This window comes from Phalacrocorax aristotelis, chromosome 5 (genome assembly GCF_949628215.1).
Source record: "Phalacrocorax aristotelis chromosome 5, bGulAri2.1, whole genome shotgun sequence".
NCBI classification, from domain to species: Eukaryota; Metazoa; Chordata; class Aves; order Suliformes; family Phalacrocoracidae; genus Phalacrocorax; species Phalacrocorax aristotelis.
Window position 1 is genome coordinate 4,821,484 of NC_134280.1, and position 26,110 is coordinate 4,847,593.

Sequence of the window (26,110 nt, forward strand, 5' to 3'; positions counted from 1 at the left end):
ATGGCAAATGGGAACTTATCATTAACTCTTAAGTCAGAATAACTAATTTTCTATCAAGTCCAAATGGTAACCTTGTGTTTTCAGGTTCTGTTCTCATGTTGGATCTGGACTGGGTTTTTTGAAAAACCTGTTACTGGCTGAAGAGCTCCCCAAAATAATGTTGCAACTTTTCGTGAGGATAATTGATTGTTTAATATCTACTCCTCTGCAGCATACTCATGTCGACTTCTGTGAACCTGTTGGGACCATTAAAGGAAGGAAGCAGAGAAATAACCTCTGTGGAAGAGAAATCTTCCAGTTTGCTGGCGATGGGTAGACGTGGCTGCAGTCACTTCCCTGGCAGAACATGGCCCCTGGTTCTCCGTCACACTTCTTTGTCTTTTCCCCTCCTCTTTCGGCTTAAAAATGAAGATGACTTTCTCCTGATTAAATATGAAAAATACTTACTTTGCCTTCGTTCCCTTGAAAAAAACCCAAATGGTTGGACTTGCTGATCCTAGAGGTCTTTTTCAACCTTCATGATTCTATGATTTGTTAATCTGAACTCACAAAAATAGTTTACGGGCTATTTATTTTCCTTGATACCCTGTTTTGAGTAGTACTTAGTCCCATGTATGCTGCTTAGGAGGTCAGTTAGAGGCGTGCAAACCGAGCTGCGTATTGTAATTGCAGTTCACAACATACTGGGAAGCAGGAGATCGGTCAGTGACATTTGCCTCAAACTGTCTTTTGAGCGCTGTGTTCCAGAGGGAGATGTGGGCTTCCCCACCGAGGTCCTGTGGCTGTATGTGGTTTTGAGTTAACCATAAATGTGATACACGGATGGTTTTTTCCACTGAAGGAAAAGAAAAAAGCAACGATCTATTTTATTCAGTATAGATTAGGGTCTTCAGAGATTTTACCTGAGGATGGCTAGAAGTATGGATTCAAAAGTATTTATGACGATCTTAGACTGTCAGGAAGGAAGGTGAAAAGAAAATTCTAAGGATTAAATTTTTTTGCTTTTCTGTAGCTGAAAAAAACCCAAACTGAATTTATAGCAGGAAGTGAGGAAGGCCATTAATGCCTTGGCATAGATAAAATAAAATAACAATTTAAATACTGAGTTTTAGAATGCATACTCTGCATATGCATTAACAATTTCCTCATAAGGATTTATAGCAATATTGCTTACTCAGCATGCATGCGCGGGGATAATGCGCGGATATTACAGCATGTTACTTTCTAAATATGTAAACTCCAAAAGGAGCCATTAGTCTTTGTGGCAGGGTGTTTCTGGATTAATAGCCGCGTGACATCTTTAAACTCTAACTTTCAGTTCTTGCTGTTGCATTTCAGGGTTGAAAGCACAGACGTAAGAAGTGAACCCGGCCATCAAAAGTTAAGATCAAAACAATTCTTTTAAAATTCTGTTGTTTGCAATTCTAATTGCATCACCTCGAGCGCTGCCCTGCTTCTCACCTGCACGGGATGCATGCCTGCCCCGCGCTCTGATGCGCGTGCGTTTTGAGGAACGTAATTCTGAGGATGAGAAAAAAAATTAATAATTTCATATTTTAAAGTGTATTACAAGCAGCTGATTTTTTCAATACATGTGTATTTACATTAATCTTAATGTAAATGTAAAGTCCATAGAAGACTAATTTAGTGGTCCTTTAAGCAAGTACTTCAAATAAAGTATCATAAATAAGCCTGACTCGAAAAGGGCTTTTGAGGCTGAGTTCCCAGCTGAGGGAATCCTTACCTGAGACCGCTGGGACTTCTGCCATTTTCTCCCATTCACTCTGCTTAGATTTCTGGCTGGGAATTGATTGTCAGTGTAATGAAGACAGTCTTTGCAAACATATATGTGGATAATAAGCAAAGTGAAATGAAATGTTGTACTTCAGTGCCTAGCGAAACAAAACCAGGCAGTGCAATCCATACAGATTTCAGAGTAGACAGCGTTTGGGCATCCTTGGTGCCTGCAGGTGATACTAGTTTTTGGTGTTCTGTAGGTGTTTGCAGCTTTCAGGTTGTGTGGATGGGGCAGGCTGTGGTTTATAGGTGTCACCAGTAAATTAATATTAGTGCTGATCCAGACGTCCAAATAAAGGTGAACAATTTTGGTTTACCGCATTCTCAAAAGAGGTAGAGAATTTCTTGCTTTTTCCAGTTGATTTATATAAAAGATAAATTAAGTGGCATTCTCGCTTTGTGCACTTCTACAGTTTAGTAATGACAAACCTTAGAGCCGGTACTTTTGGGTGATGTAAATACGAGTTAAATTTTGGTCAAACATAAAAATGTGATTGTGTTTAAGGTATAGCTCTGGGGTTTCGGTGAGTCATTGTCATGAGTGGGAGGGTAGTGCAGGCTCTTTCAATCTAGGTTTGTGTGTGTGTATGTGCCACATTCACGCTTCGGATGGGGCTGGGAGGGAGAAGGGGCAGAGGAGGAAAGGTGAGGACCCTTTAAGGGTCCTTTGGAAAATCCCATTTTATTGGAACGCGGTAAAAGACAAGTTTTTGCCAGTAGTAGGTATTACGTTGTGTTTTAGCTGAAATCATCAGGGGTTCTAAGCGTGTCAGTGTCCACAGTGCATACCTGGTGGGTTTTGTAGTCGGTTGAGTTATAAGATACTGAACCACGTGTGCTCTGGATACGGCGGTGGAATAAATTTCTCATATGTGTGGGACTGTGACGGTTAAAACAATCATTACTGAAACCATATACCTTATTTCCTGTAACTAATAGCAGCTCTCTACCTATGGAATATATTAACAGTTATTCCTTTGGTTTTGGATTGTTACTCAACTATTTTGTTGGACAGATATTTAAACATGGTCTGTAATTTATGCTGTCTGAATACGTCAGTGAACGGAGCTAATTAGGCTCTCTGATGCGAGCTATGCTGATGTTTGTGAAACCACACTTCTGTTCATAAGATGGAGTGAATGTGTGCTCTTTAATAAATCATGGAAAATGATGAGTTTTCTCTACCTAGGTTGGTTAACAAAAATACTTTAGTTGGTGTTCACCTGGAGTTTAAAAAGAAGCCATGGTTTCTGTGGCTAGTTGTACAGTTAATTCTTCCGTGCCGTTAAAGAAAATATTTATTTATTACTCCATATGGTACTCGGAATTTCTTTTAAAGGAAAAATTTTGGGTCAACCCACAATTAGTTAGAGACTCTATCACTTGCCATTTTTCTGCAACGTGCTCACCTCTGTGTTAGTCATGGCATTTTTGACACTGCTACCACTGGGGAGGATTTTCTTATTTCAGATAGTTCCTTGATGTGTGTCCTGAAGAATGTGCCGCTGCGCTTGGTGTAGGCAGAGTAACTCGTTCTCAAAGCAGGGAGCGCTGCAGCCTGCGGATGGGGTTGGGCTGTTAGAGGAACACCCAGGGTCGCTGGCTCCAGAGAGGAAGCGCTGCAATGAGAAAGGGGAAGCAGTTCTGTTTTACCAATATTTGTTGTTTTCTTTGAAATGGGGAAAAGAATACCTGGAGTGATTTATATTTAATTGAGGATTGCATTCCATCAGATATGGTGAATGTTCTCAGGCCGTTTATCAGCTGTGTCTTTTCGAGACCTCTGAGGAGTATATGGTACATATTTACCTTAACTTGGCTAGGTCAAGGGAAATAAAGCAAAAATAATAGATGTTATTTTTGTACGTGAACAAAACTGGAAGTCATGTGGTGAAATATGAGGTAAATGACTGTGTCCTACCTCCTCTGTGCCTTTTTAAATGCAAGAAATTATTTGTTATATATAATATCATTTCCTTCGCATTATCAGTGTATCTTTTTAAAGCAGAAGATTTATTGGCTTTTTCATTGTTCCAGCTTAGTCAATCCCTGAAGTCGACGTGACGTATATTGTGCTGCCATTATTCTTTAGTAGTTTCATATTTAAGTAGCATCTTGTAAAAAAAAAAAAAAAAAACACACACAACAAAATGAGAACAAAACATGCTCGTTATATAACATTTTTTCTAAATTGAATACCATGTATATTGCTGGTAATGCATAAAGGTAATACGCCACTAGACTCCTGCAAGCGCTGGTGAGGATTGTAGAGGGCAGTACCTACATTTTGGGGAAGCGAAGGTTCTGTAAAAAAGCCTCTGAACTTCAGGTGGTCTCTGAAAAATGTGTCGTTGCTGGTTTTCACCCGTGTGTGCTGTTTCTGTGGGGTCCACGAATGTTACTGTGGAGAATTAGCCAGCAAGAACCCGCTAGCACCCACTCCACGATGCATCCACAATTCCAAGCCAGTTTCCCAATGTAACTAGCCAAAGGGAGTTTATTGTGTGACAATATTTGTGCGCTATTTGCATAACACATTTTTATTAATAGATCTAAAGTGAAGATAAAGGCAGAATAACCTAAATGTCAGGATCTTTAAGCAAGAAGGAAACCTGAGAACTGAAAAAGTCTCTTACCGTCAGCACGTACAGTCATTCTCTGTCCCCATAAGGGATGTACACTGAAAACTGTTGCAAAATAAAACTAAAGAGCACATTGTTGATTCAGCTAAACCTAGTGATAAAACCAGTTTCAGAACTAGTCTGGTTAAGTGCAATTTGATCAGATATTTCATGAGCAAATTACTTTATTACTGATACCGCTAATGATTTGTAAATTAACTGCAACTCATTCTCCCTGAGTGACTGATACGGTGGCATTTACCAACTTTTCACGTACCCCTTTTTTTAGGGGCTGAATTTGCAAAACGCTTCTCTCTAGTCCTTCGAGTTAAATTTTCGGCTACGTTTGATGACAACCGTAGCATGGTTAATTACAAATTGTTCTTTAGGTGAATAGTGCATATTCTAAAACACAGCTTGTGTTTTTATAGCAGTTATTACCCTGCAGGCTCCAAAAGGGCTTTGGAGTAGGGAGTATGATTTCGGTTACATCATTGTGAATTCACAAAACGTCAGTGATCTCAAAAGTGTGATTTTTGAAATTAGGTCAGTGGAAAAGAGATCAAAATCTGCTTTGCTACCTGAAAAGAAGCAAGCTCCAAAGCGGAGTGAAGTCTCTGCTTCCAGAAGGCTGTCCTTTTTCTTTTGAAAGGAACATATTTGTCCAAAATAAATATATTTATTTGAAATGGTATGGGGGAGTGAATAATAGAGCAAATCGTAACCTGAATCCAGGGTGGATTATGGCAAGAAAGTCAGAGCATGGAATACTTGTTCTCTTTCTGATTGATCTGTAGTGACCCAGGAGACCTGCATCGCCGTTTCAGCTTGCACCGTGATGGGCCAATGACTCAAAGCTATCTAGAGGTTTCTTATATTTTGTCTTCCAATGAAATTTCTTCAGCGTTTGCATTTTTGTTGCTCGCTAGTTGATCTTTCGATAGCTACAACGCACTTGTGTGTGTTTTGTTTTGGGTCCCCCCCCGCCATTACAGAATACATAAATTTTTTTATCCTGAACTTGAATTTAAGTAAATTTCAAGATTGAGATGATGATTGAGATTTTCTGAGGAGTATGTAGTTCTCTGCTAAATTCTCACTTCTTGTCACCAGAGGCTTTGAGAAGATAAGGATTACAGCCTAAAACCACTAGAAATTACAGGTCAGGAAATGGATGTACGGTCTTGCAATATACAGCATCAAATGTGAAGCCTCAGCAAATAAGTTTAAAGGAGGGTCCTCCCTTTTTAGTGTATTTTGAGAAAGAAACCATCAGAAAGGCAGTCATGGATGGTTGAATACCTTTTCAGGGTTTTGTTTTCGACTTTTATAGTGATGGTTTTGCTCGAAGCATCTGAAAAGCAGCTTTTCAGTACCCCAAGTCTGTGACTTATGAAAGAGATGGGCAATAGTCACAGGGTTTTCATCTTTCCCTTCACTTTGGGCAGCACGTTTTGCATCCTGTTTGTGAGCAGCTCTGTGGCTTCTCATCTGAGAGCTTCCTTAAGCTTCTGAGACTCTTCTCTTCCAGCCATTTTGGAGTACTCAGAAAAAGAAAACCATGGTTTACGTCTCCTCTAGGGTCCGAGCGTGCTGCTCAGGTGGTGATCCCAGCTCCCAGTGATGCCAAGAGAGTCTTGGGGTGATGCTCAGACTGCACCTCCCCAGGCTGATCTCTGGCTTTAAATCACTTGCCCAAATTACTGTTATTTGAAACTGATGGGGCTGAAGTGTTTGAATTGTGCTTTAGCTTCATCTACCACCAGGAAAAGGGAGAAGTTTATGTAAAAATGAGTAAACTACTTTGTATGTATGTATCCCCTAATGTATGGAAGGATGATGTACTTCAGAGTGTGTAAAGTAGAGCTGCTTTTAAATACCTGATAGAAAACAAAACAATAAATTCAAAATACAGCGTTTTTTTTGTTTGAAGTCGTGCACATGTTGGTTAATTTGAAAATTACAAACTATCTTTTAAAGGTTGAAACTAATAGCTGTGATAACTTTGTCATTGTAACTGTTTAGTAGCCTTTTCTGAAGTAAACTCATTAATATAATATGAAGGATTAATTTCACGGGAAAAATGAAGACGCTGTAAGGCTTTGCGATATGTTTCTGCTTTTCCCAGTATCTTTTTCTTAAATAAAATACACCGAGGTTTATTTCTAAAGTAAAATATTTCTCTGTTGTCATTTTCAGTATCCAAACAGATCTGAAGCACTTGGAAAATGAGCGTTCTTCTCATTGAAGCCTTTTATGGTGGTTCCCACAAGCAGCTGATGGATCTTCTCCAGGAAGAGCTACAAGAAGACTGTGTCCTCTGTACGCTCCCTGCCAAGAAGTGGCATTGGAAAGCACGGACTGCTGCTCTTTATTTCATGCAAACAGTGCCAACAAGTACTAATTACAGGTAACCCAGGAATTGAATAATTTCAAAGCTGAAATTACAGAGAGGCGTTCAGCCAGGTCTCTTGAACCGAATCTCCAGTTATGTGCATGCAAGCGTATATGCGCAAGCAAATGGAGCCTGTCAACGGACAATACAAGTTTTTCTGCTTTCATTGACTTCTTGGGGTATAAATATGGGGAAATTACCGCCACGTTTTAGATTTTCTTAGACTACTTCGGCTTGCAGTGCTAGTCCGTGAAAGTCTCTTCAGATCGCAACTATATGGGTACCTGTTTGTGTGTACATGTATACCTATATCTGACTTAAAAATTATCAAGTGAATTCAGTAATAACTGAAAGGTTTAAACTGTGCTTCACAGATTAGGTTGAAAGATGGCACAGATGTGAACACTGCAGCTTCCTCACTTGCCCTCCGACATATTTGTTAGCAAGTCTGATTTATCAGAGTGTGCTGCTCAGGCTGACCTGGAGGATTAAGGGAGCAGTTTTATCTTAATGACGGTCCGGTTCTGTAACGTGCCAACAACTGTGGATGTCAATTATGCATTTATGTAAGTGGCAAATTTCCATCAGCTAGAACCTGGGCTGATAAAAGCAGATGATTTAGGTCAACAGCTCTCTATCACGTAGTGAGAATCAGACGCTCCAGAACCAAGCTGTCTTTAAACCCAGCGATTTTGCTTGGCCTACCTGATCAGTTGAGATGTGGTAAGATGATTGTATTGAGCAGTGACATGGGTAGTAAACGTGCACTCTGTTGACTTTGCATCTTCATTGAAAGAGACCGTTCGTGCAGGGGGATGTTTTACCACAAGCAGCTGCTTTTCAGCCACAGGGTGAACCTCAGCAGGACTCTGGGCATACCTGAATGATGCACTAACTAGTTACAGTTCAGACCTGGGTCTGGTATTTGTTACCAGGAACAAGTAGACACGGTTGGCTGGGGAAGGAATATGATTTTTCAAGAGTAGATCTTGTGCTGTCGAAGGCTGCATTTGAACAGTGTTACCCAACACAGTGTCTAATCCGTTTTGGAAGGCATGCTATATAAATGTACACCTATTCTGTGCCTGCTTCTGGCTTGCATTTAAAATAAGATACCATCCCAAGCCAAATGTTATATTTAATTTTCCCCGGTTTGTCTTGTGCGAGGCATTTAGCGTTGGTTTCCTATTGCTTTCCTTTTGCAACGATTTTGTTTTGGAGGAGTGTATATGACAAACTGTTATGTAAATTTGTCTTGTATCACAACCACATCCTCCAACGCATCGCAATGTTATCTGTGTTCTTTCAAGGTCAGCAGCCCAAGCTGTCCAGCACTAACTGTATTAAACTAATCAGGCATCACTCATAGACATACATTTCATTAGTTTAACTTACAGTTACATTGACCTAATATAACTTAGCTCCAATTTGTCAAGTAACCCACATCCTGGGGGAAGGGAGAGGGAATGATGACCTAAAAAAAACCCCAAACAAAACCCACAAACCCGAACTCCACAAAGAAAACCAAGAACCCAACAAAAAAACTCAACCCAGCAGCTTGAAAACTCACTTGAAGTTAATAAACTTGCAATCTGTCATAGACTTATGTGCAAATATAACCTTTACTGACAGCAAATAAATCTGATCTAACCAATGGAGTATCTTAGAGAGGAAAGCTTTTCCTTTGCTGTTGCTGTTGGGGTCTGATCAAACGGAATCAAATAGTCAAAGTTCACAAAGATGCAACATTTAAAACGGAGTGTGTAACTTACCCTCTCAGGCAGGATAAAATTTTAGGAACAAGGGCTGATGTGACTGGTGAGAGGAAACTGATTAGAGGTACCTTCTACTTTACTTGCACATTTTTAGTCTTTGTTTTGTAATTGAATGTTTCAAGTATTTTCTTACATTGAAAGTGTAAGTGCATCAGGCTGCAACCTTAACAAGGCTGACTACTCTCTCCTATTAGAAAAAAACACTGATTAAAATGAACATTGATTCGTTTATTTCTAGCTTGCCAGTAACCATTTAAGATCTGCTTCCCAGGTAGTAGTTTAAGACAAAATTTACGTTGGTAACTGTCAAGAGTGCGCGTTTTGAGTTGCACGCTTAAATACTTCAACCTTCTTGTGTGGTTGGGGGAAATACCAAACTTGCATTATTCATAATATTGACATTTTTTGTGGAAAAAAAAAAAATTTCTTTTACGAGTGACTTTCATAAATGTGACATTTCATAAATACCTTGTTTCTATTTGTACATTTAGTAATACAGAAAGGTCACAAATAACTTCGAGTGCAAACACTTCTGGTAACGGAGCTGCATTACTTAATTTTTATTTTCAACCTGCACTTTATTTCAAGCTGCTGGTACGTATGAGAAGTAATACCGATGCTACTAAGTCTGATATTGCTCTACATCTATACGGCAGTAGTATACATATGTTTTAAAAGACCTATATTTTATACATATAAGCTGATTCCAGGAAGGAAGCAGGTTTGTTAGTTCTCAAGTGACGTTCAGTGCATTAAGGAAACAATCTTAAAAAGTGCTTTTGAAGCAGAGTATACGGTGCAGAATCAGATGTTCAGTTGAGATACTTTGCAGTGACCAGAGAGTTTGTGATGAACTTGCAAAGACTTTTAATGGAGCAAGGCTTCAAGCTGAATCGATAGTGAGCAGTGCATCTAACGTTACTTTTGTGAGCCATGCAGCCAGTGTACTTGGTGTGCAATACAATGACGTTCCCATGCAAAAACGAGATTAAGCTGGAGCTGTCACAGGGAGAAGGTGTTCTCACCCTTCAAGGGGAACGCGTGTTGGACGCTTAGTGTTTTATCTGCAACACTGCGTAGATTTATATTATTTCCCTGATGCAAAGGCCGTTCTTTGTTTCTCTAGAAAAATATTGCTTGTTTTCATGGCTTTGTTGTGCAGGGTGTCGTTAAAGCAGCTCACATCTTCATTCATCTCCTTAAAGGAGGACAGAAGCCCTGATGAATGGGGAAGATCAGGCACGCAGCGAGTCCTTCCAACTTGGAAGGCCATAAGGAGAGTTTTTAAAGCTGGCTTGCTTGGCTGGTAACTGTGAAATGGTCTAATATATGTACAGCAGCCACAGAGTTGAGCGTTTCTAAGAGCTTTCTTAATTACTACAAGACACTCCCGTGATTCTTCTGTAATTGGAACGAAGGTGTCAGTTTGGACGTTGCGTTAGTACGAGGAGTTTCATCCTCGTGGTGGTGACTTCCAAATCATGGTATTTGAAACGTGCTTAGAAAGGGCAGAATTACTGTCTGCTTTCTCTAGGCAACTTTTTCAACAGTTACAGTTTTTGTAGCAGTAATGGAATCTTATCATCTTCATTCTGTAAATTAGGAAGGTCCAGCAGAGAGACGTGACCTCCTCAGGCTGCTGGCAGTCTGCAGAGCTGCCGCATTGTCTGCTTTGTCTCCCAACTTGCTTCAGACAGCTTAAACTCTTTGATAAATGTAGATGTCTGGTCTTGTCTCAAGTTGTTTTCCGTAGCACACAGTGACTATTCAGTAATTCTAGAAAGCATGTAACAAAAAAGAATATTTTTAGCTTTTTTTTTTTTTCTTCTTAATTCAAGGAAAGTTCTCAAATTTGAAAATACTGTTGCAGAATTTAATGAAAAAAAAAAAAGGTTGCTTTTCTTTTTTCTGTAATTTTATATTACTATGAGCAATCTTTTAAATTTCAAATAATAAACCGGTTGATAGGGCACGCTAGATGAAAGCATTTTATATTTTAGGGGCTATCCTCTACAGAAAGTAATTCAAAACGAAAAAAAGTTAGTAGTATAAGATCCCCAAAGTGGAGCGCCTAAATGCAGTGTAGCTTCCAGTTTGTTTTAATAGCACTGCTAGATTATTTTAAGTATATATATATAAATATTATGTGTAACATTCAGTATTGCCCCCCAGGTAGCTGTTCATATGAATAAAGATTTTATTTGTAACAGGCTCTAGCCCTGAAACACCCCTAGGGTAAATGTTAGCATATATATACCCCTTGATATTTGACAACTATATTTTAAAGACAAACTCTATGCTTTTTACATTTTACAAAAGAGAGAACAAATCATTGTTTTCAATTAATAAAGCTCTGAGGAAAAAAAAAAACCGGGGGGGTGTGGTGTTCAGCAATGTATAGTATATTCCAACAGTATATAATGTAGATGTGGGGGCTTTTTTAATAACCTGTTAAGACTACTAGATTTAGGCTTGTTTCAGATCCAGTGCTTTCATTCTGTTCCGGAAGGAGAAAATGCATTATTATAGAGTGAATTCTTTACTAACTGATGGACCGGTGTCGCCTAAACCTCCTCTTAAAAACAGCGATCCTGTAAATTTTTATCCCAGCGGGTATTTCAGTCCCCCTGAAAACACCACACGGCTTGCATGTGCGAGCGTTCGTAAGCTGGAGTACTTCCTGTTTTCTAGATATTTTCTTTTTTAAAAAAAATACCTGCAAGTAATATGTCCTGGGGAAGATGTTTGAAGATGTGAACTGAAGCAAGGCAGGGCAAATTTCAGCCATTTCAGTAAAGCTGAATACGTAGATGCCTGTTTGTGCTGGGAACATTTCTGTCTTTTTACATCTTCATGTCAAATACTGGAAGTGCGTCTTTAGATAACCTTCGTAGGAAGTGGAATTATTTTCCCTGCCTTAAGAAATAAATAAATTATATGTGTGAGTAGTACATTAGTTAAATAAAAAATAACCATGTTACCTGCATATTAAAAAGAAATTTACAAGGTACTATTTTTTGGGGCATATTTTATGGTGTTTTCTTCTGTTCATAGGTGAATAAAACTTGAATCTCATTTACGGTATCGACTACTAAGAGTGTGTATTTTGGTCTTACTGCTCAACTTCATTACCTTTGAAGATGGGACGTGTCTGCCTTCTTGGAATTGCTGAAGAATTTTCTGCCCAGAGTTGTTCTTAGTTTCACGTCATTTCTTTGTTGCTCAGTGTAAAGTTCAGAAGTGTTTGCGTGTTTTAACCGCAGCTTTATGTCAGATGCAGTGGAATGTGCTCCTACAGAATAGGCTGGAGAGTTGTCCTTTGTGCTTTGATTAGTTGATATAAAGGCATGAATAAATGTAATAGTATCCCCTAAAGACAGGGTTCAGGTCTCATCTTTGATTAAAAATACCATGTGGGTGTAAATTAATTGTTTCTATAGCCCCTATAGCCAAATAACGACGTTCTTACCTTGCTGTAGAGATGTCCAAACCAGTAATAACAGAAATCCTTCATTTAAAGGGGCAAAGCACACTGAAAGGAGGCTAGAGGAGACATTGCTTGGCCCCGTGCTCCTCTCTCATGCTCCCTAGCTGAGCAAAGGGTCATTACGTCTTTAATTTCATTAGAGCTTGCATTTTTTAAAAAATGTTTAGATGTATTTATTTATTTATTTATTTATTTAGAACAAATCAGTGGAGTTCACCAAGGTTAGTTCACACGGGCTGGTGCAAACGCGTACGCGTTCATCCTGCCCACGCTTTCAACTAGCTGGTTGGGAGCTAGCTTTGCACCGCGGGCCAGATGGCCGTCCTAGCGCCGTGTTGAGCCTTAAGACAATAAACCCTACCGAGATACGAGACATAGGCACCATGTAGTGAGCTAAAACAACTTTGTGACTTCTGACCAGAGCTGGCTGGTGTCCAGCCAGCCTAAAGTGTAAGCGAAGAGAATATACGTCCATATGGAACGGCATGAAGCTCCACCACTTCTCACAGATGATGCCCCCCACTTCTGTAGCCCCGGATAATAGAGGGTGTCCCAGCCTAAATAACGGGTGTGAAATTCTCCCTGATGAGGGAGAACTCGGAGGCCATCTGATGCTGGAAGTGCGTAACGTGGGAACATACGCCTAAAGCTGGGTTTTGTGTGATATAGCTTAATATTGCCTGAAATCTATTCTGAAAACTTCTTCTGAAAATGTTATCGTTCGAAGTAAACTTCTAAAGATGAGCATATAATTGAATGTATTTGAGAATGATTTTTGTCGGAGAGTTAATATAAAGCAGTGCTTTGATAAAGTTAACAAAGATGTTTAAATTCTGTAATTGATTTAATTTTTAAAACAGGAAGATACTGTAAAGAAAGGTAAAAAATTAAGTAATCCAGTAAAAAATTAAGTAAGGTCTAAGGGCAAAATCATTTCCTGTTGAGGACAACAGCACTGCTGTGGTTTCTCTGCTTGCAATTAGACTGCTAAAATTTACTTCGCAGTATGACGGAGAGAGGCTGCCTAAAAGTTCTCATGGAACCGGTGAAGGAGGTGGGATCTCCTTTGTTGGGCAGATTAATTACTTTGCTGCCGCGGTGCAGAGGGGCCAGGAACAATGTTCTGATGCTCAGAGTCCCGGTACAGTACGGTGCTTTAAGAGCAAATGTTTTTATTCTTAGGTCTGGCTGCATAAAAACTTGGGGGGGAGGAATCCAATAACAACCAAAAAAAAAACCCCTCTTTTAAGAAACAGGACAAATAATTTCCTGAGTAAACTACCTGAAATTTATTCAGGCAGACAGCAATGTGATCTTAAACATTCACTTTGCATTAATCAACTTTGCCTCAGATAAAATGCTGGCAGATGGTAGCTATTCATTTTAAAAGTGACAGGTTTTCTTTATGTTTTAGTGTGGAAACCCCCACATGCATGCTTCCCTCCAAAAACTTTGTTTAGTTTGTCCAACATGGTCTTTTTGTTTTGTTTTGTTTTGTTTTTAAATAGAGTGCCGTTATTAGGCAGTTTCACAATTTGTGTAGTTAAAAGAGGTTTTTGATGAATTTAAATGCAGGATCCTTCTTTTGAAGTTGGTGAACGTACATATACGATCTCAAATTTGGCAGAAATAAGATGGGAATGACGAACACAGTGCAAGGAGAGGTGCAGGACCGGGAAGGACGCTGGTTGGCACCGCTGGGTGATCTATAGAAAGTGCTGACGTGAAATGGCAGTTGTCCGTTTGATGGGTAAAAGATTTGCTGAAATTCCAGAAAAATATTCTGATGGGACAAGGAAAGAACAGTCTGTTTTTTCAAACCCTGGCATGTGCTTTCCTTTATGTTCTTAAGTGCCGGGTGAAATTCTTATTTTTCTTTCTAAAATGAATTTTATGCATCACCTGGAGAATTGATATTTACATTGCTGGCAGTAAAATGTAATGAAATTGTGCATTATGATTCAGTATTTCTACACTTAGGGTTTTAATGAGTATTTTATCTGTCCTTTTAAATGGGGCTGTGTATATATTTTATTACTAGATTAGTTATGGATTATATTTCTATTTTCAAATAACAAACATATATGATAATATATTACAAAAAACATGATACTTCCTACAATTCATTGTCGTTCTAGTCCATAACACTAATTTGATCTTCCAAAGGGAAAGAAACAAAGCTTTTGGTTTGCATCTAATAGGGTAAAGTCTTGGGTTTTTTTTTTCTGTTCTGCTTTTTCCTAATTTCAGTATTTTTTTTTTGCACCCAAGAAGTAAATAATAGAAATTTTGTCAGATATTTGGTTTGCACATGATTTATGGCTTTATATTCCAGTGTCATAAATAACTAGCTTTCTTAATGAGTACTCACAGCTTGGCCAGATTTTGTGAATTGATACATAATGAAAAGAAATTTTATGTTATGCAAACTGTTTTTTAGCAAAACAGTTTTGGGAGAAGACCTACATTAACATAATTAATTTTTTTATTGATTTATTTTTGCAAGCATTAACCTGACCCAAATACATTGAAGGTTTGAAAGTCTTGGCTCAGGCGGCTGGGGACGTCTCGGTTGCTGCTCTAGAGCAGACCAAGAGTTCAGTACCTAGTTAGCGTTAGTTACCTCGCTCAGCCCGAGAGCTCAGTGCCCTGCCCAGGTGGTTTCACCTCCACTCGCCCCGTAACTGCTCACCTTGTCTGCATTGACTACAGCCGCCGTGGCCACTGGGGAAGCGCTTCCTCTGATGCTCTTGGGTGGTACAGGCTGGAAGATGAAGCGATATTTCTACAGATGCTTTTCCACACCAGCGATGGGCTCTTCGCACCTCCTGAGGGTGCCCGTGAGCTTCAGCGTGGATTCTGAAGGCACTGACCACGTCTGTGCTCACTCTAGAGAATGTGCCCAAAGCTGTTTCGTGGTGTTATCTCCTTGAGTCCTTTGGGATTACAACTGTGCACAGAACTGTAACGTGCACGTGACCGCGTGGGCAGGGGACACCTGTTAGCAAGTAGCCCACCTTGATGGGGTTGTGGAGAGGCAGTAGAGTGACATGCTGCTCCTGGTCCGGCATCCACCCAGCACGTTATTTCAGGGATTTTTACTTCAGACTAGGTGTAGCCTGGTTCTTGAGGACTGAACGTCTAGAACGTGAGGCTGGAGTCCATTAAATGCTTTCCAGGAGCGTCACCTCCTGGCTTCGATGCATCTGAAGGGATACGGTTCATAATCTTGGAGACCAGTCTGGTGTGAGCTGGGGCACGCTAGGCAAGGGGTGGCTGCGAGAGTCCGCTTCATAAACGCTCTTCTGAACCAAACTGAAAGGCTAACCTAAACCGATCTGGTTCTGTGGTTTATGATGTTGTTTCGTCCCTACGCGTGCGACACATACCTAGGCTGTGGTCTGATTACAATGTACATGCCAAATTGTGGTGCGATGGAATGCCTTTAATTTACAATGGACTTCTGACTCCCCCAAACAGCAGTTTGATCAATTTATTTTCTCCTCCTCTTCCCTCTTATACTACTCAGCCTAAGTCTCTTGGGAATGATACCTGTTACTGGTATGCTTTGAATCACTGATGATTAATTTACCCTCTCTTAAAAAAAAAATTGAGAATCTATGTAAGTTGTGTCTATTCATTTGAATCTTTGACAAATACAGAGCAACCGAAAGGCTTTTTTTGTTCATCATTCTATAATGAAGGTTTTTGCGATCTCTGTATTCCCTTGGACGGTATTTTCCCTTTCTTGCCGTTGTCCTTTGTCCCTGTCTTTTCCTCCCTTCCTCCTGCGCATACACTCTGATGGTCCAGTGGACACAGTCATTTTAAAGAATGTTTCCCATTTCAAAACGCTCTTTTTTAAAAATTCTGTTTATGTTTATAACCTTGCCTACTTCTTATTCATTTTTCATTTTAGCTCTCTTAATCTCCACTTTACTGGTTGCACGCTGGAGCTTATATTTCTCTAACAGCGGCTTGAAGAAGGAATGAAGGAAACAGCAGAGGACACAACACCAAAGGCAAACAGGCGATTTTCTTTTTGCAGAAGAATTACTGGAAGAATTTATACCTGTTGACAGTGTTGTTTCTAATAATTACTGCAAGGGAAGATGTATCTAGATGTATCTCTCTCACCAGTTTTACCTGATGTAACTACTTAAATTGTTTAAAATAATGATTTCTCAAAAAAGATGTAAATTATTATAGGCAAAACAGTAGAAAATTTGTTTCAACGTCAGGTTTTGTTGCAGTTAAGTGGTATTCCTGCTGTGAGTTTTGTTAACTGGTGTCGTCTTTAAAAGCGATGATATTGTTTTTGACATGACATTCTGCATATAAGGAAGATGTGGGTCTATTTGGAATGTGGAAAAATCTTAATGGAATTAAGGATTACGTAATAACATGAAGAAATTTTTTAATGCGTGTAATGCTATGTATATTATATATGGAAGAATTAAAAAAATTGAAGAGGAGTAATTTGAGAACATCTGCAATTTTTTATTTATGTTAGAGAATATCCCATTTTTAATTAAAGATGGAATTTAAGAATGATAAATGGGACCATTATCTAGCAGCAGTTAGTTTGCAGGCATTTTTTTCCTCCTGTTCTGCAGATTGCTGCAGGTTTGACAGTGCCTTTGGCTTTCATGAGCAAAATGCATTTCCTACTTGTGACAGAACAGTTGTAACTCACTAAACATGGAATGGTTATCATGCATAGCGACATCCCTGTGTCTAGCCCCTGAGGAACGGAATTATTTTAAACTGTACATATGCAGAAATTTCATGGTAATCAATTTTATTAAAAACATAGCAGCCTAAAATTTTATATGCCAAATGAATTTGGAGAAATAGTGCTAAGGATGCTAAACTTTTGCGAGGAGATGAATTTCAGGGAAAATTGTAACAACGGTGTCATCTTTTCTTTATTTTTTTTAGAGTGCAATGACTCCTGAATTACCTTAGAAGGAGAATATCTCTTGCTAAAGCTGTACTGCAATAAACTGTAGATGAGCCAAAATAAGATGTTATTTCTGAAGGAAGAACGCTCCATCGTACGGTTCGCAGTGCCAGGCATCGCTTCCATCTGCCTTGTAGCCATTGACAAAAAAAGGAGTGTGTGCTTGAGATCTGTTTCCCTTCAAGGATGTCCAGTTCATCTTGACACAGGCTGAGGCTCATGTTGGAGGTTAATGGGTGTGGATGGAGAGAGGTAAAGGTTTTGCTTAGATAGATTGCAGGGGTTCTCTATAAACAGCCTAATTTGCCGTATTTGGCAAGCTTTTGTAGCTTTTTGGTCTTCAGTAGTAGGCTGACCTTTTTCTAGTGTGTTCTTTTTTTTTCACTTTAGCCCTTAAATTAGGTTTTTTGCTATCCTCATCCCAGGCTACAGTCAGTTCTGAATTATTGTTACAGCCACAAGTCTTAGCTGCGTGCTGTCGAAGTGGGAGGAAAAAGAAGTTGGGTAGGTGCTTTGGGAGTAGCTTGAGTTAGCCCAGCATTGCCATCAGCTCTTACGCATCTCTTGGTATTTCTGACTCTCGGTTATCCCAGGAGCAAACAGTGGCTTCATATCTGCCCTTGTACCATACAAGCCGCGCCTGCTGACCCTGCTGGGTTTGCCTTTTCTCCCCATTATTTTCACAAAACTTCATTATCCTAACTGGGAGAGAAGTTTGGTTGGCTGGGGTCAATCGACCGTTGTGTTTACTGATCACTTTAGAAGATGTCTTCAAGATACCAGTCGAGAGACCAATACGGAAGAGGACTTGGTTCCAGAGTCCTCATAGCTATCTACTCCAGCCTGCTGTGTTACCATTTACTCAACGCTATACAGGTGGAGTCTGATTTGCAGTAGGGCTTGCTCTTGTGAGGGTTAATGCTGGCCTTACAAAGGATCCTATGGCCCCAGGCTAGTTTGGAGTCAGGCTTTAGTGATTTCTGTGGCTGCTGGAGCATTCAGGTCTTAGAGTGCTTTAAACCCAGATCTCAGGTCTTGCCTAAGAAGACAGGAGCTCCCTAGGCAGAGGTGGTAGAGAGCAGTTTCAGAACGGGAAAACCAGAGCCTAATGTATTTATTCAAAACTGCATCAGGAGTTAGAAATGATAAAACTTACCTTTTCTTCCATTTCTTCTAACATGGAGGGGAAAACCTGGTCTTGCACTGAATTAATACTCCTCCTGGTGTAAATAGATTGAAAAATACTTGGGTATATATATTTGCATATCAATACAGGAAAAAAAATATCTAGGTTTTAATGGGCCATGCTATGTTATGATGAGTAGAGTATACATTCAGTATTTAAAAAGTAGCCATCCATACTTTTAAAATACAGTTTTCCAACGTTAACAGTTGTACGGAAGGTCATTGACGCTGTGGATTGCATGGGGTCTCTGGAGTTCAGGCGCGTTTGAAGAGAAAATTTATGGCGTCTCTGTAGCTCCTGCCATTATCCGGCATTTTTCAAGGGGCTGTCCTTAGATTATATTTTGCACATGACTCTTAAGTTTTCTCAGATACTAAGTGGAAAAAAGTGAAGGGTATGATAGTTTTTTCCTGTGCCCTCAAGAGGCCCGTTGGTGGGTGATGAGACCAATGTGTTCAGAGCACGGGTGTAGTCGGTACGTCTGAGCGACCGGGGTGAATGAATTGGTGGCAGGGAGGGAGTTTGAGATACTTGTGTGCTTCCTGCATTTTTAAGCAGTATAAAGGATATTTCAGCTGTTGAGATGAAGCTCAGCAGCTGCTCTGCAAACTCCTAACAAAACAGGGGCCTGAATTTTCTTTATCTCGAGCATCTGCCTCTGACCACAGATGCTGCCGGGGCTCTGCGTTTCTCTTAACTGGTCGTCGTTGGATTCCACGGTCGTTATATAGTAAAGATGAGAATGTTTTTTTCATTGGATAAGATGGGACTCGAAGATCCTGTTGTTACCTATTAATTGCTGGGTGCATACTAAGGCTCTGAATCACGAAGGGGAAGGTTCAAAAACTGTGTGCGAAGTAAATGCTTTGCAGTGGAGGGAAGCGGCTACGCGGCCATGCTCTGGGCGGTTACAGCATCCCTGTGGTATTCGCCTTCCCGTTATCTCTTCAGCTCACTTCTCCACAGTGTATTTTGGTCCATACACGTGTGTTGTGGGTTTGGTTTTTGGTTGGGTTTTTTTTTTTTTTGTCTCCCAGCACGTGCCGTGGAATTTAAAACTGTAACTTCATTAACTCTCGTGTGTAGTCTCTTTAATTTTGTCTTTAAAATGCCAGGGTTATGGAGGGGTTTGTAGCGTGAAAAGTAGAATATTCCATGTTTTTGCAGATTGCCAGTATTAATGCGCCAGAGCAGCCTTCTGACCACGAAGCCCAACCACGCTTGTTCTATTAGCTGTACTTGTTTAGTTTTTCCCTCAGATGGAGAACCAATATGGAACATTCTGTCCACAGAAGTCTTATTAAAGAGGTTAGAGCATCCTGCTAATTAGGAAAAACTAATTAGGCAGATTGTTGCGCCTGTAACCAGAATTTTATATTTTAATGGATTTTGAAATGCGGTGTACTCACTTTTCCTATTGTAAAATACACTTTTCTTTTAAATGTCTGGAAGTAGTCTTCTTGAGGGGATTATGCACTCAGGGTAAGAAAGCAGTAACATTTTAAATTTTTTAATTTATATTACGTAAATGTAGAAGAATATATGGTGTAAAATTGCTGAAATCATTAATTCACATGCTATCCTTACTGTGGCAGTCAAAATTATTTTCTTACCTTCCTGGTGGTAGATTTAAAGTTTTCTTAACTGTGCCGAGGAGAAGTTGGATTAAGTTCATATGAAGAAACAATACAGTTTGTGGCTGCATTAAAATTAGGTTTAGATGGGACACAAATCTCACAAACTGCTCTTTGGCTACTTCAAGCTGAAATTCATTGACCACTGTTTCACTGAGTCTCGGGGAAGTTTACCAGGTTTTAGGCTGGGTCAGACCCATTCGTGAGTGCTCTTGCAGTGCTGTTATGGAATTTTGGTCTGGGAGCTGAAAAATAAGCCCGCTCTGAGCTGCGGGGTGACCTGGAAGCAAAACCACTAGGGTCGGTTGAGTTTTCATCTTAATTGCTGTTAGCTACAAATGACCAGTGCTGAGGTATTTCCTTGGTTACAAGGTCCGCATGGAAAGCGAAGGATATTTGTCGATGGGGGGAAAGAAGTCTGATTTGAGATACACCTAAAATACATATCTTTCAGGTGGATTTCTCCTTAACGTCTATTTTTGAACTTCTTTCAGCTATGCCCTGCTACGAACTTTAATTAGTCTTAACCTTTTTTTTCAGGCTGTCATTCTACATTTTGCAAAATGCTTTGGCTTGTGAATAAGCCGTGTAGCCAGGAGCTGTGGGCAGCGACCTGCAGTCTGTCTCAGGACCATCCTCTGAGACGTGATTCAAGATACAGATGTTGAAATTGGTGAGACAAGGTTGGCGGCCATCTGGAGTTGGCCATCTGGTCCTTCCTGCAGAAGCAGGGAGCGATGCGTTTGGGGGTCCATGCCCCTTCTTGTCACAACCTGAGTCGAGACGATTCAGAATTGTGTCTCTGAAGCCTGATTTGTGGATATTGGATTGCCAAGTGCTTGGCACTTAGTGATGCAAGGGGCTAGACAGGGAAAAAACGACAAATACTTCTAGCCATGTAAGATTTAGAAATGAGCCGTATAAAAGGACTTCAGTAAAGCACTTAAGGCTTAAGATCATATAGCTCAGGTCTAGCAATGTGGGAGAAGAAACCATGGAGCAAAGGGAGATGCAGTTTACTATGCTGACTGATAGAAAATGATGGTAATGTCCCATCAGGGCTTGGGGATGCTAATTATTTTGCTAAGGCATCAGGAGATATGCTCAGATGCTGTGGATGTCTTTCCATATGAAAGCAGAGCAGTGAATGCAGGGCCTGGAGAATGGAGCAATTAGGTCTGGTTCATTTAAAGGAAAGCCTTCCTACTTCCAGTCCAAGGAGGCTGAAAAGAAGACAAAAATATTGCAAGACTTGTTTTTGTGGTGTCAGCCTCTGCCACCGACAGAGCTTCTGTATTTGCCAGAGTGTCAGCTCTGGCTTTGGCGAGTCAGATTTGTGTTCAGCATCTGTGGTGACCTGTAGATTTGCACCCTTTTGCGCTCCTGCAATTTAGTCTTTAGCCTGAAATCTGGGACCATCATCAACCAGACAGGTCTAGGTAGTCAGCATGATGTCATGTCTCTTAAGCAGTTTATGGAAGAGGGATGAAATTGATGGCAATAAATATTTTAGATTGTTTTTGTTTGGCTTCCGAAGGAGAGGAATTTGCTTAGGCGAGAGGTTATTTTGCAAGCGACTCCGCTGTATGATATATGGAAGGTTTCAGTACATAGGAGCTTCTCTCCCTTCAGTGTCATAGATTGAAATTGATACTCACACTTAACAGCTTTACAGATTCTTGTTTAATTACTGGTCATTCTTCTGAAGTGGATGACTCATTTAGCCTTTAGCGATCGGAGGTGTTCTGGCCCTCCATATAACTCTACACGTACATATTTTTGCTCCTAAGAACCACAAGAATGCCTGGTTTTCCCTTGCATGTCTCGTTTCCTAGGGTAATAGAGAGACAACAGACCTGAGAGGGGGTACGAGATGAGGAAAGGTGTGTTGTGAAAAAGTTTGCATCGATCCAAATGGCTGTCGGTGCACACCTGAACTCTGCCTGTTCACTTCTCACCTGGAAGGGTGTGCTTGGCTCTGTCTTAAAGTCTTTTCTTAATATTATTGCTATTATTAATACTGTAATCAATTAATAAACCTTTAGTCCATACTTCTATATCAGTATTTCAGATTAGGAAGCTATTGAATTCTGATGGCAGGGCAGCATGAAATTTCTGCGTTTCACCATGTTGTGGCATGGTAAAATGTTAACATTAAAACTAATCCTGGTTTAACTGTTGCCAGCTTTTCTTCCAGTGTTTCAGGCCGTGCATCCTTCGCTGTGACATTGCATGTGTCCTGGTAGAGGCCTATTGCAGAAACACAGGCCTCGAATTTGCCAGCAGATAGGCATTTCTGTATCAAGAGAGAGCACTTGGTCTTGTTGCATGGAGATCTAAATAAATTTGCATTGATCTTAATAAATATGGATGTTTTGAACCTTGACTTTCTAATACTTCACAGTTGGGTTTTTTTTTTTTCCTTGCTTTGTAAAGGAGGACGACTGTAGTAAGACCATAGGCTGATTACTCCCTGTATTAGATAATCATTTCTTAATGTGGGAGGGATATTAAGAAGAATAGATGTGTGCTCTTGGAAAACGCTTTATGGAATAAGATTTAAGCACCGCCGTAAATAGGATGCACGTTCCCTTTCATGCTGAGTCAGATATAGCTTGGCTGTTGTGGGATGAATATGCCAACACCCAGGGCAAAAATCAAGAAGGTCTTAGAAGACACTTACAAAACACATGGTGACTCTACTACCTTTTAAAATTGTCATTATTCCTGTGATACATTGTTACCCTTGGATTTTAGGTGGGCGGTAGTTGGCGTTTGATTAAAGACCAGCCCTACTTCTGTCTAGATACATCTCTGTGAAGCACCTCCTTGTGTCCCCACATCATGTGTTCGTCTTATGATGTGCCAGTGGCAAATAACTCTGAGTATGACTTCAAATTTAAAACCCTGCTGGTGTTTGGTATCCACGCGCAGCGGTGGGGAGGCTGCTGGGCGAGGGGGCCGTGGGGAGGATGAGCGGAGGTACAGAAGGGGCGTGGGGTGTCCTTCTGTTGGAAGGCCAGTGCATCAACGGTCAGCTAAATCATGGCTTTTCCTCGGGGGAGCCTGAATCATCGTTAGAGATGAAGTGCCTATTTTCAATGAAAAGACAGCTGATTTGATTGATGGTGTGGTTTTTTTTTTCCCCTACTGGTGGCATTTAGAAAGAAACCCAAGGTTTTTGGGAGCGGCTGTTAAAGTTTGTTGAAGTCTCTTCAATATGCCAAATTAGATCTTTAGTAATTAGATTTAACCTTGTAAAAGAAGACCTTGTAAAAGTATTTTTATGTTAATTTTTTTATTTGGTTGTTTGTTTTTTTTTTTTTTGGTAAAAGCTTTTCTGGATTATGTAACTAAAGGCAGGACAAGACGCTGCAAGTCTAGTTTGTATTTTCTGGACTGCTGTAAAGGCTCAGTAATCCAGAGGATGGTTGTGAAGCCCAGTGGTAACAGCAGGAAGGATCGTAATAATGGCTTTATTTTATTATTTTTTTTTAGGGTGCTGATTTTTATTTTATTTGTGTAAGTTTTTTAAAACACTAAGGTCAGTCTGCAATAGTATGTTATCAAAAATTTTGTTCTTCTAATTTTAGTTGGTGGCTCTAGAACAGCTCTCCTGTCATTCTCAGCAGCTTTTCACAGAAACTCTTCCCCCCACTTAAGTGTTTTTAAGATGCTTTCATTATGAAAGTCCTTGAAATTAATCTCTTTTTTTTTTTTTTTCCCCCTCCCTTTGATGGCATGTGAATGTTTTTGCCATAGTGGCACTTGCCCATTTTGGATCATTTTCTGCCTCTGAATATTATGTGATTTCTTGTTAAAGTGAATGACAAGTTGATGTATGACACACTTGAGATGGTATTGAGCAGAGTATAGTTGGAAAATTGCAGTGATAATTTTCTTTTTACATCTCAAACTTACATGCCATTGAGGAGGAGAAAAAAAAAAAAAAGCGTAACAGGCAACGAAAGAAAAGCATAAGGGGAAACCTTGAAAAATTACAGGGAAATTTCCATAACAGATACACTAGTAATGCTGGTTTAATAATGATTTCCTGTCATGAACTATTTTTATCATTTGCCTGCTCTCTGACGTGGCATTCTATTTAACATTTTTGAGAGCCATGTTTTAATCAGATTAAGCTCAAGGAAACCGATAGGTATCTGTTTGGCTCATGACTTCTGCTTCTGTTTCTGATTTAGTCACAAGACTATTGTTGCTGGAATCTTTTAAAACCCATTTTGCTTCCACTTGCAGCCGGCGCGTGGCTCACGGGGTGCGAGCCGGGAGGTTGTGTGCCAGGGATTTTCATGATATACGTGCAGGGTATATTATGGAATTATTCTGTAAATTAAAGAAGACTGACACAAACTGTGTCTTTTCCTCATGTGATTAAATAGCTAAAAATAGCTATCTATTTTTAGTTTCAAGCGTAGTAATGTTTCTTAGGAACAAACTCACCCAAAGCAGTGTGCTGGGAAAGGACGATCACGAATAATGCTGCGTTCTGATCTACTTCGGCGTTTTTGCTTTACATGATAAAACACTGGATATTCTTGCATCATTTTAAAGAGCGTGCAACATTATTAATGCTCCCCATATGAGAGATGTCATGAGAATAAGATATAAAATTGTATATTTTTTACCTTGGATATTTTCATGTTCCGTTGTTTTATTAAAGACAGCAGAAAAGTTTGTAAGCAGAATTCTTCATTATGTTCTCCAATATTGTGCATGTCCTGCAAATATAGGAAATGACCAAAAAAACCCCAAAGGTGCTGTATATCATTTGGGATTATTTGGGATTATTGGTTGTGGTGGGGCATTAGTGGATACAGCGCCCTATTCAGTGGTCTCAGCATCTCGGAGCATGGGGAAGGACCAGCAGCCTGGCTTTGAAAAACCTCCATCTGTACGTGCTTTTGTAATTTCCAGAGGAAAAAATACATATTAAATTTCTAATAACCTCTTTTGTCTAATCCAAATACAGATTTTTTTTTTTTTTTTTGCTCACAGAGTAGGGAGGCTATTCAACAGCTTGGTTTATATTGTGTCTTCCTTCAGCGTATTATTTATTTGGTTGACATGCCAGAAAACTGCGAGCCTAAGAATTAATAAAGGTTATTAGTTACTTTCCATAATAAAATTAGCTGACCTTTAAATAAGAGCATTATACGGGAGATCTTTAAGTGGAAAAATGACAGAATGCGTTTTTGATATGGTGGCCATTTCGATTACTAAATCTTACAGTCACAATATAGAAAGTACATGTTGGGATGAAATGTTGCTCTTGGCTGTGTGTTTGCAGACAACAATGGAATAAGTGGAGTTTGTGTATTCGAGGCAGAATTTAACCCCTCGGTTCCACCTTCTGCCACTTCTTGATATTTGGTTACATCTAAATAATAGGGAAAAATGAAGACGCAACTTAAATGAACGTCCTTTGGAACCAACAGCAGTGGGAGTTTTCTGTGGTTTTTATTAAGCATGATTATATGCAGATTCCTTGAGTGCTCAAAGAGACTGACTGGGGTTGCTATCAGGCATACGTGATGTTCGCCCTGTGGCTGGTCACGTGCAGTTCACTGTATCAGCGTGCTATTATTTATTAATCTTTCCAGTGTCTGAATTTATCTACCATTTTAAAGAGAGACTGACTATAAAATACAAGATCGCTCATGAAGTTCATGTGCACACCTTTTGTTTTTAAGTTGGGAACAGGATGCGCCTCGTTTGCAAGGTAGCTGTTAAAGCAAACTTCCTTAATCTTTTTTTTGTACTAACACAGGGTTTGTCCTAAGTAATGACATTATTAATCGGGCCACTATCTAGAAAAGATCCTATAAAGGCTTTAAGGATACTCTGTATCTTTATTGTTATTTTTGAAACTTTAATCATATATGTAATGACGATGATATGGCTTGGATTTCAGGTGAACTTCAGTCCAGCAGCACAAGCAAATCTGTAGTTTTTCAAAATTTGACTGGATCTTATAACATTTGTTGAAATCCTTACAAGATATTCATCTATTTGTAGCATCATATAGGTCTGTCTCCCCATCTGTCTCTGTTTTTCATGACAACGAGGCTCTGGTACATTTTTTTTTTTTTTTCACTTTAGTACTTCTTCATTGAAGCCCACTGTAATGCTGTTAATATCATAGTTATTTGTCCAACAGCTTTTATTGATCATTTGTGATAAAATAAAAGATTTCTTCATGGGCAGAAATTTTAACCAGCAATCGGTGAATTG

At 39.7% G+C, this 26,110-nt stretch overlaps 1 protein-coding gene across 18 annotated transcripts in view; it reads left to right on the plus strand.

Moving 5' to 3' along the window:
* Window positions 1-26,110, plus strand: part of QTMAN (queuosine-tRNA mannosyltransferase) — a 186,222-nt gene that overhangs the window by 53,821 nt on the left and 106,291 nt on the right. For all 18 annotated transcript variants that reach the window (XR_012660581.1, XR_012660580.1, XM_075092800.1 and 15 more), the window contains one exon: window positions 6,618-6,828. Coding sequence is in view for 16 of the 18 variants with exons in the window: in XM_075092800.1 (XP_074948901.1) it covers window positions 6,647-6,828 (182 nt within the window). In the remaining 2 variants the exon portion in view is untranslated. The remainder of the gene's footprint in view (window positions 1-6,617; window positions 6,829-26,110) is intronic.